Source organism: Mobula birostris, chromosome 5 (assembly GCF_030028105.1).
Source record: "Mobula birostris isolate sMobBir1 chromosome 5, sMobBir1.hap1, whole genome shotgun sequence".
Lineage (NCBI taxonomy): Eukaryota > Metazoa > Chordata > Chondrichthyes > Myliobatiformes > Myliobatidae > Mobula > Mobula birostris.
The window spans coordinates 198041871-198058006 of NC_092374.1; the positions used below are offsets into that span (position 1 = coordinate 198041871).

Sequence of the window (16136 nt, forward strand, 5' to 3'; positions counted from 1 at the left end):
AAAGAAGTGATAGATGGAATACAGTGTAGGAAAGTACATGGTCATGTACTTTGGTAAAAGGAATAAAGGCGTAGATAGACCACGTTCTAAATGGGGAGCAAACTTAGTATCAGAGGAACAAGGAACTTGGGAGTCCTAGTGCAGTATTCCCAAAAAGATGAGTGGGTAGTTAGGAAGGCAGATAAAATGTTAGCATTAATTTCAAGAGAACTAGAATATAAAAGCAATGAAGTAATGTTAAGGCTTGAAAGGCATTGGGCAGATCATATTTAGCATATTGCAGGCAGTTTCTGGGTCCATATCTAAGAAATGAAGTGCCATCGAGACAGTCCAGAGGAGATTTACAAGAATGATCCTGGGAATATGAGGAATGTTTGATGGCTCCAGGCCTCTACTCATTGAAACCTTCCAAATATTGAAAGGTCGAGAGAGGATGGATGTGGAAAGAATGTTTCCAATAGTGGGAGACTCTGGTACCAGAGGGCACAGCCTCAAAGTGCAAGGATGACCAATTAGAACAGAGATGAGGAGTATCTTCTTTCGTTGGGAGTGTGGTGAATCCGTGAAATTCTTTCGCTGGTGGGGGTGGGGGTGGGATTGTGCTTGCTGCCACTGACACATGGGAGGGAGGGAAGCTGGGGGGTACTTTGGGGGGGGGGAAAGAGGGGAGTGGGGGGAGGGGGGGAGACAGCTTGCTTTGCTTTTGATTTCACTGTTGTTGCTTGTATGTTCTACAAGCATCATGGGTACACTATGTTGATGCTGGAATGTGTGGTGACACATGCGGACAGCACACCCTTAGGTTGTGTTGCCTGTTAGCACAAACAATGCATTTCCCTGTATGTTTCAATGTACATGTGATAAGCAAATGAATCTGTATCTGAGACGAAATTTAAAAGGGAAATCAGGGGCTGGGCTGCTTCTTCACGCAGAGGGTGGTGTGCATTTGGAATGAGCTGCCAGTAGTGGTTGAGTTGGGCATGTTAGCAAGCACTTGGGTAGAAGAGGTTTATAGGGCTCTGGGACAAGCATGGACAGATGGGAACAGCTCACTGGGCAACAGTGTCGACATGGAAAAGTTCAGCCCAAAGGGCTTAGTTCCATGCTGTATGACTCTATAACTGTCAATTAACTTTAGCTGGTAGTCTCCAGTCACTGGTGATGTCACTCAGATAAATTGGTCCTTTGCTTACCCAAACTGAATAAAAACTAAAAAGACAAAGATCTCATTTGTGAAAATGGGAAGTACAGTTTCACCTCTTCTGCAACATGCACAACAGAGAGAACACAGTTGTTAAAATAAAACTGTAAAAGAATGTGAAGGGATCTCATTGAAGCTTACAGAACTCTTAACAGGGATAGACAAGGGAGGGAACAGACGGGATAGACAAGGGAGGGAACAGACGGGAGTGAATACAGGTTTCCCCCGCCATCCGAAGGTAGAGCGTTCCTATGAAACGGTTTGTAAGCCGAAATGTCGTAAAGCGAAGAAGCAATTACCATTTATTTATATGGGAAAATTTTGTGAGCGTTCACAGACCCAAAAATAACCACCAAATCATGCCAAATAACACATAAAACCTAAAATAACAGTAACATATAGTAAAAGCAGGAATGATATGATAAATACACAGCCTATATAAAGTAGAAATACTTTTCCACAGTCATTACTGAACTGTTTGCTGCAGCGAAAATCTCATGCAAGCGCCGTCGGCAGAAAATCTCACGCAAGCGCTGTTGGCAAAAACACTCTCTCCAGTAACCTTTAAGCTATGAAGCTGCCAAATCATACCAAATAACACATAAAAATACACAGCCGATATAAAGTAGAAATAATGTATGTACAGTGTAGTATCACTTACCGGAATCGGGAAGACAGCGCCGAGCACACTGATGATGATGTGTTAGGCTGAGTCGGAGTTTGGGTGGTGCAGTGGCCCCCACCCTCCAGGCTGCCGAGTGATACATTGCCGCGAAGCATGCAGGGATGCAGCGGTAGCAAGGAGGCACACAACACATCTTTAAGAAAAAAGCCGAAACAAACATGCTAATTAATTAGGTGGCGCCCCCACGTAATTGTCGGCCCAGATCAGTGGCGACTTCCGATTGCGTCGTCTCTGATCTGGGCCGACAATTACGTGTCGGCGGCACCTAATTAATTAGCATGTTTATTTCGGCTTTTTTCTTAAAGATGTGCTGTGTGCCTCCCGGTTACCGTTGAATTCTCCGCGAATCGGTATCTGTCCATGGCCTGGGGGTTGGGGTGGTGGGACACTGGGGTGTCATCTCGACATCGTCTGTTTCCATTAGGGCAGGCAGCTCATCTTCTATCTCTGCCCGCCTCGATGTCGAAGGTCGAGGTTCGTCATCTGCTGTGGCTGATGTGGAAGGCTTGCTTGACTGCTGAGCCTCGCGTATTTTTCTATCACACAGTTCTTTGTAAGGACTCAAACCATCCTGCAAATATCCCCTAAACCGACATACCTTTTCAAAATTAAAGTTGTACTTTATCATTACTCATTGGTTTCAATTGTTATCCTTTTTCTTCCAATTGCATCAGCTCTTCATCTGTCAGTTCTTGGTCATGGGATGCCAAAACCTCTTCAACATCGTGTTCGTCAGTTCCACAAGCCAAACTCACTTTGTCCTTACTTCGTTCACCACGATCGAAACGCTTAATTATGTCTAGTTTTACGCTAAGTGTAACACCCTTACGAGCTCTTTCAGGCTTTTCCGACACCATAGAACTCACCTTGCAAACAGCTGCTCACAGGCACGTGTTAAAGCAATACTGTTCCGAATCCGGGGGAGAGCGGCTGCTCGGGGCAGGCGCTGCCTTTAATCGCGCGCTGAATTTTTTTTCGTAACAGTGAAAACACCTTCTGAAAGCGAAAACAGGGTACTAATGTAGGTCTTTCATAACAGTGAGCTTTCGTAAAGCGAATCTTCGAAAAACGGGGGACACCTGTACTGGAAGTTAGAGAAATCATTCCCCTCTATCTCCCCCCCCCCCCCACACCCTCTTACTGTTTCTCCATTCTGTGGCCCTCACCTACCACCCCCATCACCTTCCCATCACTGCCCTCGTTTCCCCCGTCCCTACCTTTCTTCTATAGTCCACTATCAGATTCTTTCTTCAAGTTTTTCCCTCTTACACCTATCATACCCCCTCCCCCACCTACATCTTCCCTCACCTGGTCTCACCTATCACCCCTCCCGCTCCCCACCCTTCTTATTCTAGCTTCTTCTCCTTTCCTTTACAGCCCTGATAAAGGGCCTCAGCCTGAAACAGCAACTATTTATTCCCCTCCATAGATGCTGCCTGACCTGCTGAGTTCCTCCAGCATTTTGTGCACTTCATTCTGATGTTCTTTTAAAAACAGATTCATGGCAGAAAATGCGCATTTTGGAAGGTTAACTTCTGTGTGGAGAATAGTGTACAATAAGGGAATAGTCTCGTTTACAACCATCAAACACCACAACAGCACTCAGTACACAGTCCAGTGCGGTAATCACTGTACATATAGGAGAGATTGGTCACGAGTAGTAGCAGGTTTTCAGAATACTCAAGATTACTCAGCGCACCCTTCTCATTGTGGAAAATTTCAAGCAGTCTAACTTGAAGAAGTCTCTGAAGAACTACGACCAACATATTACCCGTGGAACCAGAGGAGCCAACACACTTGACTATTGTCAGAGCACTATCAAGAATGCTTACCATAGCATCCCATGCCCACATATTGTGAAGTCCAATCACCTGGTTGTACTTCTTCCGCATAGAGGCAGAGCCTGGAGACAGCAGCACCAGTGATGAGGACCAAGAAGGGAGTCGGAGCAGCACTCACGGGACTGCTTTGAGTTGGTAGACTGGATAATATTCATCTTAGAATCTGAATGAATATGACACAGTTCTCACTGACTTTATCAAGAATTGTGCGGATAACAGATTGCCTTCAATCACATACCAGACATACGCAAACTAAAAGCAATGGATGAAACAGGAGATTTGTAATCTGCTGAGGGCTAGATACGTGCCTTTCAAGACCAGGGATCCAGACTTACACAAGACCAGGTATGACCTTCAGGAGGCTATTTTAAAGAGCAAATAAACAATTCCGATTGAAGCTGGAGATGCAGTCAGATGTATGTCAACTCTGACAGTGTGTTGGAGTCTATTCTTACAAGGCAAAACCTAATATCATAAATGGCTGTGATGTTTCACTTTTATGCAGTTTGAAAGGGAGAATAAAAGTACACTTATGCAAATTCCTGCAGCATCTGGTAACCCTATGATCTCTGTCTCAGACGCTAATGTCTCAAACATCTTTCAAGAGAGTGAATCCTCACAAGGTGTCAGGCCTTGATGGTGTACCTGGCAGGGCACTGAAAACCTGTGCCAATCAACTGGAGGGAATGTTCAATAACATCTTCAAACTCTCTCTGGTGCATTCAAAGATTCCCACATCCTTCCAAAGGGCAACAAGAAGGGCAAGATATGTTGCCTCAACAACTATCTACTGTGATGAAGTGCTTTGGGAGGTTGATCATGCCTAGAATCAACTTCTGCTGAAGTATATGGAACGACTGCAATTTGCAAATTGCCACGATAGATCTACAGTGGATACAATTTCACCAGCTCTCCACTTGTCTTGCATCACCTGGACAATAGCATTCCCTACGTCAGACTGCTTTTTACTGACTACAGCTCAGTGTTCAACAGCATCATACCCTCAGTTCTAATCAACAAGAGCCAAAAACCTGGGTCTCTGTACCTCTCTCTGAAACTGGATCCTTGAATTCCTCACTGGAAGACCACAGTCAGCATCAAGGACACCTTCAAAAGGTGGTGCCTCAATGTCCATCATTAAAGACCCTCATCACCCAAGACATGCCCTCTTATCATTGCTACCATCAGGAAGGAGGTACAGAAGCCTGAAGACAGACAGACAGACACACACATTTCAAATACAGCTTCTTCCTCTCCACCATCAGATTTCTGAATGGACAATAAACCCATGTACACTATATTTTTTTTTCTTTTTTCCACTACTTTTACTATTTCTTATCCTAATTCATAGTTTATTATGATGTATTGCAATGTACGGTTGCTGCAAAACAATGAATTTCATGACATGTGCCAGTGATATTAAACCTGATTCTGAGATACAAATGTTCAAAAATGGAGACAATGCCGTTGTCACTGAATATGTTAAAGATCGTATCTAGGTAGGCAACTTTATCAGCATGAATGAACATGGCCAAATAATCTGCTTCCATAAGACACAGAAGCAGAATTAGGCACTTCGGCCCATCAACTCTGCTCTCCCATTCAATCATGGCTGAATAATTTTCCCCATCAACCCTATTCTTCTGCCATCTCTTTGACACCTTTATTAACCAAGAACCTATCCAACTCTCCAATGACTTGAGCTCCACAGCTGTCTGTGACAATTAATTCAAGATTCACCACTGTCTGTCTAAAGAAATTTCTCTTTACCTCTGTTCTAAAGGAACATCACTTTATTCTGAGGCAATGTTCTCTGGTCCTAGACTTGGACTTTCCATGTGGGAATACTCTATGGCTCTATTTACAGACACAAATTTCGAATTAAATTTATTATGAAGGTACAGATATGTCACCATATACAACCCTGAGATTCATTTGCTTGTGGGCATACTCAATAAATCCATATAATAATAACCATATCAGAATCAATGACAGACCGCCCAACTTGGGCGTTCAACCAGACTGAAGACAAAAATCTGCAAATGCAAAAGGAAATTACTAATAATAAATAAATAAATATCAAGACATGAGATGAAGAGCCCTTGAAAGTGAGTCTATTGGTTGTGGGGCAAATGAACTTATCCCCTTTGGTTCAAGAGCCCAATTGATGATGGGAAATAACTGTTTCTGATCCTGATAGTGAGAGTCCTGAGGCTCTTGTATCGTCTTCCTGATGGCAGCAGCAAGAGAGCATGTTGTCCAGGGTGGTGGGGGTCCCTGATGATGGATGCTGCTTTCCTGCAACAGTGGTGAGGGCTTTACCTGTGATGAACTGGGTCATATCCACTACCTTTTGTAGGATTTTCCATTTAAGGGCATTGGGTATTTCATAACAGGCTATGATACAGGCAGTCAATATACTCTCCACTACATATCTACAGAGGTTTGTCACAATTTTAGACGTCATTGCCAAAGCTCCACAAACTCCTAAGGAAGTAGTGGCCTGCTGTGCTTCCTTCGTAATTTCACTTATGAGATGTGATCAATAGTGGCCGGGTAGTGTTGTTCAGCCCATTATTCAAGTTATCAATATCCCTGCCATGATACCCTTCCCAATTCCCATCACAAAAACATCTTACCTTCTTTGGCACCACTTTGTGGAGGCCTCCCATCATTTCTGAGGCAACTTGCATCATCTTGAGGCTGTACAAGACAAGAGTTCAGTTTATTGACAGCATTGCTCAATTGAATTTAGGTGCAAACTCAATGACTTTACGTGTGTACTCAGTGACTAAGGCAAACACGTCAAATGCCTTCTTCACCACTCTCTACAGGTGTCTCCATTTTCAGGGAACTATTGTCCTGGGTGGTGGGGGTCCCTGATGATGGATGCTGCTTTCCTGTGACAGCGTTTAGATCTTTCTGTTCCATTTTATTTTCACCACCACCTCATATGTGTACCTCCCACCATCCTCCACCAAGCCCCCTTAACACCCTTAATATCTCTTATTCATGATAAAATCAAGAGTAGGGTCTGAGCAGCAGGCCTGAATACAGTGGACATGGAGAGGATGTTTTCAGTAGTAGCAGACTCTAGGATCAGAAGGCACAGTGTCAGAATACAAGGATGTCTTTTTGAAGAGAGAGGAGAAGGAATTTCTTTAGCCAAAGGGTGGAGAATCTGAGGAATTCGTTGTCATGGACGGCTGTAGAGGCCAGGTCACTGGGCGTATTTAAAGCGGAGGTTGATAGGTTCTTGATTAGTAGGTGAGGCAAAGGTTACTGACAGAAAGCAAAATGGAGTTGAGAAGGAATAATAAATCAGCCACGATCGAACGTTGGTGCAGACTCAATGGGAAGAATGACCCATTTCTGCTCCTGTATCTTGTGCTCTTAGAGGATCACACAAACACTGCAGGTATACAAACAACAGAAAATCTGCAGATGCTGGAAATCTGAGCAACGCACACAAAATGCTGGAGGAACTCAGTAGGCCAGGCAGCATCTATGGAAAAAACACACATTTACCATTGCAGGCCGAAACCCTTCTGCAGGACTGGAGGAGAAAAGCTGAGGAGTAGATTTAAAAGGTGGGGTGAGGGAAGAGAGAAAGACCAGGCAATAAGTGAAACTTGGAGGGGAAGGGATGAAGTTAAGAGCTGGGAAGTTGATTGGTGAAAGGGACAGAAGGCCATGGAAGAAAGAAAAAAGAAAAGATGGCGGGGGGGGGGTGGGAGAGATTAGCTACACCAGAGGGAGGCGATGGCTGGGCAAAGAGATAACATGTGAGAGGGAAAAGGGGATGGGAAATGGTGAAGGAGGGGGGAGAGAAGCAATAACTGGAAGTTTGAGAAATCGATGTTCATGCCATCAGGTCGGAGGCTACCCTAACAGAATACAAGGCGTAGTTCCTCCAAACTAAGTGGCCTTATCCAGACAGGCCATACATTGTATTCCAGTTCTTACTTAGAGCACAATCTTTGTCTTTGCTGAAATTCTCATTCTCTAGTCTTACTTTAAACAAGGCGGGCCAGCAGAAACCTGATTGGTTGAGGACTAACCAATCAGGAGAGCCGAACAATGGGGGTGTGTATCTATCTATCTATCTATCTCTGGGCTAGACATACCTAGGCATCATCCCTGATGAGCATAATGAGTTTGTCTTTGAAATGTCCGTTAAAATTGACACCTGGACCCGGATAGAAGCCCAAGAGAAATTTATGTCATATACACCGGGAAACCAACAAATCCTTTTAACAAATAAACCAATTTTACAGGTTAATTGATCACATTAAGTTATCCTGAGTTTAGGAGAATCTGGGGAGTTGTGGGGAATTGAAAATAACTTGGAAAATGTGTAGCTCGGGAGGTTGATGGTTGGGTTGAGTCGTTCTCCGATCTTGGCAATCCATTTGCAAAAGTTTTATGACCATACGAGGAGGCTCTTCACTTGTGGTGTGTCCTCTGAATGTTTGGTATTTATATACTTATCAATAAGTTGATTGGTCGTCATTATAGAAAATCAATTGTGATGTAGGGAGGGGATGTCATTGCTGATTAGTTGCGTGGCAAACTCAGGATCAGGTTTATTATCACCAGCATGTGACGTGAAATTTGTTAACTTAGCAACAGCAGTTCAATGCAATACATAATATAGAAGAGAAAAATAAACAAGTAAATTATGTACATTGAATAGATTTAAAAAAATGCAAAAACAGAAATACTGTATATTAAAAAAGTGAGGCAGTGTCCAAAAGTTCAATGTCCATTTAGGAATCGGATGGCAGAGGGGAAGAAGCTGTTCCTGAATTGCTGAGTGTGTGCCTTCAGGCTTCTGTACCTCTTACTTGATGGTAACAGTGAGAAAAGGGCATGCCCTGGGTGCTGGAGGTCCTTAATAATGGACGCTGCCTTTCTGAGACACCTCTCCCTAAAGATGTCCTGGGTACTTTGTAGGCTAGTACCCAAGATGGAGCTGACTAGAATCACAACCCTCTGCAGCTTCTTTCAGTCCTGTGCAGTAGCCCCACCATACCAGACAGCAATACATCCTGTCAGAATGCTCTCCACTGTACAACTATAGAAGTTTTTGAGTGTATTTGTTGACATACAAAATCTCTTCAAACTCCTAATAAAGCCGCTGTCTTGCCTTCTTTATAGCGACGTCGATATGTTGGGACCAGGTTAGATTCTCAGAGATCTTGACACCAAGGAACTTGAAGCTGCTCACTCTCTCCACTTCTGATCCCTCTATGAGGATTGGTATGAGTTCCTTCATCTTACCCTCCCTGAAGTCCACAATCAGCTCTTTCGTCTTACTGACGTTGAGTGCCAGGTTGTTGCTGCGGCACCACTCCACTTGTTGGCATATCTCACTCCTGTATGTCTTCGTGTCACCATCTGAGATTCTACCAACAATAGTTGATCATCAGCAAATTTATAGATGGTATTTAAGCTATGCCTAGCCACACAGTCATGTGTATATAGACAGTAGAGCAGTGGGCTAAGCACACACCCCTGGGGTGCGCCAGTGTTGATCGTCGGCAAGGAGGATATGTTATCACCAATCCACACAGATTCTTTCTTTATCAATCTTTTTATTGATTTAAAAGGAGCATAAATACAAACAAGAAGAGAATTATCTCAAATATAATCTGCACAGATTGTGGTCTTCCGGTTAGGAAGTCAAGGATCCAATTGCAGAGGGAGGTACAGAGGCCCAGGTTCAAGTTCTCAATCAGGATTGTGGGAATGATGGTATTAAATGCTGAGCAATAGTCAATGAACAGCATCTTGACATAGTTGTTTGTGTTGTCCAGATGGAGAGCCATTGAGATTGTGTCTGCCATTCACCTATTGTGGCGATAGGCAAATTACAATGTGTCCAGGTCCTTGCTGAGGCAGTTCAGTCTAGTCATGACCAACCTCTCAAAGCATTTCATCACTGTCAATGTGAGTGCTACTAGGCAACAGTCATTAAGGCAGCCCACATTATTCTTCTTAGGCACTGGTATAATTGTTGCCTTTTTGAAGCAAGTGGAAACTTCCGCCCGTAGCAGTGAGAGGTTGAAAATGCCCTTGAATACTCCCTCCAGTTGGTTTTCAGAGCCTTACCAGGTACTCCATCGGGACCTTCCGCCTCGCGAGGGAATTTTGCTGTCTGGAATTTTACCCGCATTGGCTTATAAATGCGTTCGAGGTCTATGTATCTGTTTATAGAATTATTTGTGGAAAACCATTCTTCTTGGAATTCTCTTGCATGCCGCATGTATGCTTGTAGCGAATGTGTGGTGGGAAGAAGATTGCTAACTGAGACAGCAGAGGAGACGACAATTTGGTCCACCAAGTCCACATTGTAAAAGAATATGAAAAATACAAGAACACCTCTGCTTGACTCTCAGATTTCAGAGTTTCTCTACCATCTTCACTAATCACTGTTAAAACTCGATCACCTTCACAAGACATAGCCACAACAATATAAAACCCTGGTTAGACCACACATCATCCTTAGTTCTGGTCACTTCATTATAGAAAAGGTGTGGAAGCTTTACAGAGGAGGAGAGGAGATTTACCAGGATGCTGCCTGAACTATAGGTGTATCTTATGAAGATAAACTGAGCAAGCTAAGGCTTTTGTCTTTGGAGCGAGTAAGGATAGGAGGGGACTTGATGTGGTGTACAAGATGATAAGAGGTATCAAGTGGACTGCCAGAGACTTCTACCCCAAGTCAGAAGTGGTTAATAGAAGGGAGCATAATTTTAGGGTGATTGGAGGAAAGGATAGGAGAAATGTCAGAGGGAGTGGTAGGTACCTGCTAGAGATGGTGGTAGAGGCAGACAAATTAGGGAGATTTAATAAACTTTTAGATAGGCAGAGAATGATAGGAAAAAGGAAGGTAATGGAAGAGGAAATGGTTTGGTTAGATTGATTCTACAATAGGTTAAAAGTTCAGCAGAACCTCATGGGCTGAAGGGCCTTTATGGTGCTGAAACATTCTATGTCAGTGCTGGTGGGTCTGCTGGGAGTGACAGTTACTTCGAGGAAAACAGGAAAGTGGGAAAGAGGAGTGCAGATAATCAAGGAATGAATTAACCTTGGGTGCTTAGTGCGAAGAGATTAGTGGAGGGCCACTCACTAAGAATCATGAACTGCATCAGGTCGGCTGACACAGCAAGGGGCCCACCAGCAAATTCCTAACAAAAAATAAGATCAGTTACCGTCGGTGTCCTGCTGCCTTCATCACTCGAGTTCATGCTGCAGCTTTTGGCACTCAGCACTGGAGGGGTGGTTCGGGAGGGGTCTGGGAGAGGGTGGTGGAGAGAAGTAGGAACATTACATTAGAGCAGTCATCAAACAACTCCTCGGTGTACAAATACACCAGAGGACATACTTTTAAGGTTAGAGGGGAGAATTTGAACGGTGATGTCAGGGGGCAATTTTTTTTTATTATTATGCAGAGTGTGGTAGATACCTTGGAAAGCAGTGGCAGTAGATAGTTTGGCAGGTAAATTTATAAACATTTAAGTCATTTGGACAGGTAGACAGATAGGAAAGATTGAGGAATATGAGCCAAACGCAAATTGGATTAGCTCAGGAAGCCATATGGTTGGCAAGGAGGGACCATCAAAGTTCCGCTTTCCATGCTTTGCAACTGAAGTCTAATAGTTTGGCACTGTAGTCTAGTGGTTTCCAAACTGACTTTGGCTTTCCAATCTGCTCTGAGGGGGAAGAGGTCACAGGAGACCCACTAGACTTTCATGATATTGCAGCTACTTAGAATATTCACCAAAAAAAATTCAGGATTTTACTTGTCCCAGCAATAAGGCTGCTTAGCCCCTGCCTGTGATACCATCAGGTGCCAATGGGCAGCAGGAGGCAGGAATACAATGGATATTTTACCAGAGGAGTTTAATTCAAAAAAATCTGCAAACTACTGATTCACAGTTTGCTGAATTTTCCTTTCCCTGAATAGCGTTGACTTCTTGGCTCTCCTCTGAAGGAAAAGAGGTGAAGGTGGGGGTGAAGAGCTTTGATTCTGTTGATAAGGTCTCCTGACTATGTGGGGTAGTTGGATGGACCGGTTTTTCACCCCATACTGTCCACAAGCATCGGTTCCACTCCATTAATGTACAGGACATGTAAGTAAAATATATCATGACATCCTCCTATTCTTCTCATATGTGTAGGGTTTTCAGAAGTAATTAATATTTTATTGTTATAATCGAGATACAGTGCAGAATAGGACCTGATCGAGGGGTTAAGCGGGTGCTATCTCTTGCCCAAGAGTGACCTGCAGGCTAGTGGAGGAAACAAGCACCTTACACCTCCTTTGGTAGAGATGCATTTCCACCCTGCCACCCCAACCTCCAGCGCTTCAGAGAAAACGAGCTTGTCCAGCCTCTCCTCATAGCACATACCCTCGCATCCAGTCAGTGTCCCGGTAAACCTCTTCCTCACCCTCTCCAAACCCTTGATATCCTTCTGTAAGAGATTGGGCCTTTTGTATTTGGAGTAAAGGAGAATAAGAGGCAACTTGTTAAAGATGTAAAATTTTTAAATTATGAGGGGGATAGATAGAGTTGACGTGGATAGGCTTTTTACATTGAGAGTGGGGGAGATTCAAACAAGAGGACATGAGTTGACAGTTAAAGGGCAAAAGTTTAGGGGTAACATGGGGGGGAACTTCTTTACTCAGAGAGTGGTAGCTGTGCAGAACGAGCTTCCAGCAGAAGTGGTTGAGGCAGGTTCGATTTTGTCATTCAAAGTTAAATTGGATAGCTATATGGACAGGAAAGGAATGGAGGGTTATGGGCTGAGTGCAGGTCGGTGGGACTAGGTGAGAGTAAGAGTTCAGCATGGACTAGAAGGGCCGAGATGGCCTGTTTCTGTGCTGTAATTGTTATATGGTTATGTATGATTATGAGCAACATAGATGGAGTGGTTGTTATAGGCAAGGGTAGTACTGGGGACAAGCTCCTACTACCCATGAAATACTCCCGATGGCATGTGCTTCAAACAGCCTCTGACAACCGAGTCCAGCTCCCGGCTTTCGCGTGTAGCTCAGCTACTAAGCCTGGCAGAACCGTGTCTACTGACAGAAGGGGCAAAGGCGGGTTACTGGCATCTTAAAACTCGTCGCTTTAGGCAGGTGGGGCTCATCTGACGTGGTTGACAGCTCACCTGGAAGAAAAACTCTGATCTCCAACCTCCATTGCAGCTATTCCACTCACGGGGAAGGCTTCTGGAGTAAACTCGTGGGGACAATCCAGAGCTGGAGTCCCTAAGGTAGCCCTACACCCAGCTCAACACAGACTGGCATCTCCTACAACGCTGCTGGTACCATACTGCACAGGCCTCTGCCGCTCCGTGGGTTCATCCGATGCATGGAGAGAGGGAGCCTACTGCGTGGGCAACAGCTTGCGCTCCATATCGTACTGTCCGTGCTTGCGTATCTAGACAGCTCGGACACAACATCCATGGTTGACCCCGGCTGATTGAGGCCTCACTCACTCAGGTAGGGTGGACAGCCAGAGCCCTTCCACCCAGGGGCACAATGGCCAATACCAGAAGACACCCTTAAAAGTTTAGGAAGATGTCAGAGATAGGTTGTACTTTTTTTTTTCTGTGCACAGAGAATGGCAAGAGCCTAGAATGTACTGCTGGGGATGGTGGCAGCAGATGATGCAATAGTGATCATTTAAAAGTATCTTAGATAGGCACACAGATGCAATAAAAGGGTTAGGGGCTGTTTAGGGAAAAAAAGTTAGACTGATTCTGGATATGTTTATATAGGGTATTTATATAGCACGTGGCCAAGTGGTTAAGGCATTGGACTAGCGACCTGAAGGTCGTGAGTTCGAGACCCAGCCGAGGCAGCATGTTGTGTCCTTGAGCAAGGCACTTAACCACACATTGCTCTGCGACGACACTGGTCCCAAGCTGTATGAGTCCTAATGCCCTTCCCTTGGACAACATCGGTGTCGTGGAGAAGGGAGACTTGCAGCATGGGCAACTGCTGGTTTTCCATACAACTTTGCCCAGGCCTGCGCCCTGGAGAGTGAAGTCTTTCCAGGCGCAGATCCATGGTCTCGCAAGACTAACGGATACCTTTACTTTATAGCAACAATGTGGGTCAAAAGGGCCCATACTCTTTTATAGTGGTGCAACCAAACCTGAATGCAATAACTCCAGATGCAGCCTAACCCGACTGAACCTGTTAAATTTTTATTCCAGATCAATGCATGCAAAATGCTGGAGGAACTCAGCATATCAGGCAGAGGAGGAATAAAGAGTCAATGTTTCGTGCCAAGACCCTTCACTAGGAGTTGATGAAATCCTATGAGTCCTGATGAAGGGTCTCAGCTAGCATGCAGATTAGCCCCCCGATCTAGGTCTCGTGAAGCCATAGGAGTAGATGGTGGATGGTCATAAGAGCAGCTGGTGTATATCACAAGTCCTGGTTATGTGAGCACTGACACCAAGCAAAGAATTCAACAGCTACATTTTCTGAAGGGAATCAGATTCCTACGTGGGTGAGAGGGCACTGGGAGAAAAGGAGCTCAGGCAGTGAGTAGGCACTGATGTAATGCTAATTGACTGGGATTCCAACAGTGGGATCACAAACTAAAGAATATGAAAATACAAAATTCCTTGGAATAGAGAATTGCAGTGAAAACTGGAAAGCAGTCCTGATGACACTATCCTGACATTGTATTCCACCTGTATATTTTCTCTGTAGCTGAATGCATTTCCCCCAGTAGTTCTGTTTTCTCCCACATCAAAGACTGCACAGGTTGACTGACTACCATAAATTCCTTTGGCAGGGGTATGTTAGAAGATTCAGGGGAGGAGAATGATTTGCCAAAAGCCTGATCTCCTGTACCACAATTGCCTGATCTAACAAAAAAAATTGTCTACTCTTCTTTGAACATATCCAGTGATATAATGTATATCAGCCTGAGGAGCTGAGATTTCTTTAAACGACTCCACGGTTCCAGTTCATTCCAGAGTTTCAACTGCCTGAGTGTCTCGAATAGGGCCAGATCCACGAGCATCCGGCACTTCATACACTGGCTGGAAGAATGGGACATCCAGCCAGCGAATGCAAACCAGATGGTGCCAAGGTGCCAGCCAATCTCCCGAAACAAAATTAAAATGAGAGTGAGAGAGAGAGAGATCCCAGCCACCCTTTTCCCACTCTCCTGCCCCAAACAAGAGGAAACATCGATAATGTCCCCTCCCACAGCAGATTAAGAAATGTCCCCACACATCCCCAAGGATGGAAAACCGTCACCCCCACATCCCGAAGGGCAAGCGGGTTGGGGGGGGGGGCTAGAGCAAGTTGTATTTACCTTGTGGGTGGGGTAAGGGTCCGAGTTCAAGGGGCGGGGAAGTAACAGCCAGGAGGAAAAGGCGGCGGGGAGTGTGTGCATTGAGCCGATAAATTTTGTTCCTCATCTACAAGAGACCGTCACCGGGAGCCTTCAGTCCCCCCTTCCCGCCACCATCGGGCCCTGCAGCCACACCACCTCTGCGGCCACCCCACCCCCACCAGCCCGAAGCACCTTCTCCCGGCTCCCAGCCCTGACACCCCCACTCCACTGCCAAAATCCCTCTGCCGGAGCCCCGGCCGGACTCGCAGACCCCACTCCAGCTACCCCGGCCGGATCATACCTCCAAATCCCACTCACCTCCTGTAACTCCGGCAACCGAGGGAAGCAGGCCCGGGAAGTGACGTCATGCGAGCCCAGGACGCCTCTGATTGGCCGAGAGCGATCGGTGGTCAAATTCGCGCAACTCCAGCTGCCTCTGAATTTTATCGCCGCCGAGTTCCCCTGAGCTCGTCGGCCAGAGCGAATCAGCACAGGCTAAATAACTCAAGTTGATCCTCCCCATGCGTAGAGCAGCCGAGAGGTCGGGTAACCCAGAGCAAATGACTCACCTACCACCCCAAACGCAAACAGTGTGCTGGTACGCTTGCCATTTACCTGGATGAGTGTGGCGCCTATCAAACTCACCAAGTTGACAGCAAAGCGGCTCTCTTGCTAGCCCACCTCCCTCCTGCCCCACCCACAGAGGCGGTAGCGTGTGCCATCTACAAAACGCACTGCAGTTAATTTTTCCTAAAACTTCCATAGCTGCACAGTGGGGTATGGTGACATATAACACCAAGGCCCGGTATGGAATCGGCAATGCTCAGGAATGAAAAAGTTTACAGAAAGTTTAAGGAAAATGACCCAGACCATCGCAGGTAGAGCCCTCGCTGCCATTGAGCAACTCTACAAGGAATGCTGTCACAAGAAAGCTGCATAGCATCATAGAAGAGTACAGCACAGAAACAGGCCCTTCAGCCCATCTAGTCCATGCGGAACCATTTAAACAGCCTACTCCCATCGACCTGTACTGGGAC

General features: G+C 45.3%; 1 protein-coding gene across 3 annotated transcripts in view; it reads right to left on the minus strand.

The window, feature by feature from the left end:
* The window catches only part of LOC140198240 (serine protease FAM111A-like), a 33289-nt gene extending 17802 nt beyond the window's left edge, over positions 1–15487 (minus strand). The window contains exons 1-4 of one of the 3 annotated variants that reach the window (XM_072259289.1): positions 15418–15436; positions 6367–6430; positions 3719–3890; positions 2753–2882 (exon numbers count right to left, since the gene is read on the minus strand). Coding sequence is in view for 2 of the 3 variants with exons in the window: in XM_072259286.1 (XP_072115387.1) it covers positions 6367–6430; positions 10945–10980 (100 nt within the window). In the remaining variant the exon portion in view is untranslated. Of the gene's footprint in view, positions 1–2752; positions 2883–3718; positions 3891–6366; positions 6431–10944; positions 11028–15417 lie in introns of all 3 variants that reach the window. The other 2 variants (XM_072259286.1, XM_072259287.1) reach the window with 2 other exon arrangements.
* Between the last annotated feature and the right edge of the window lie 649 nt (positions 15488–16136).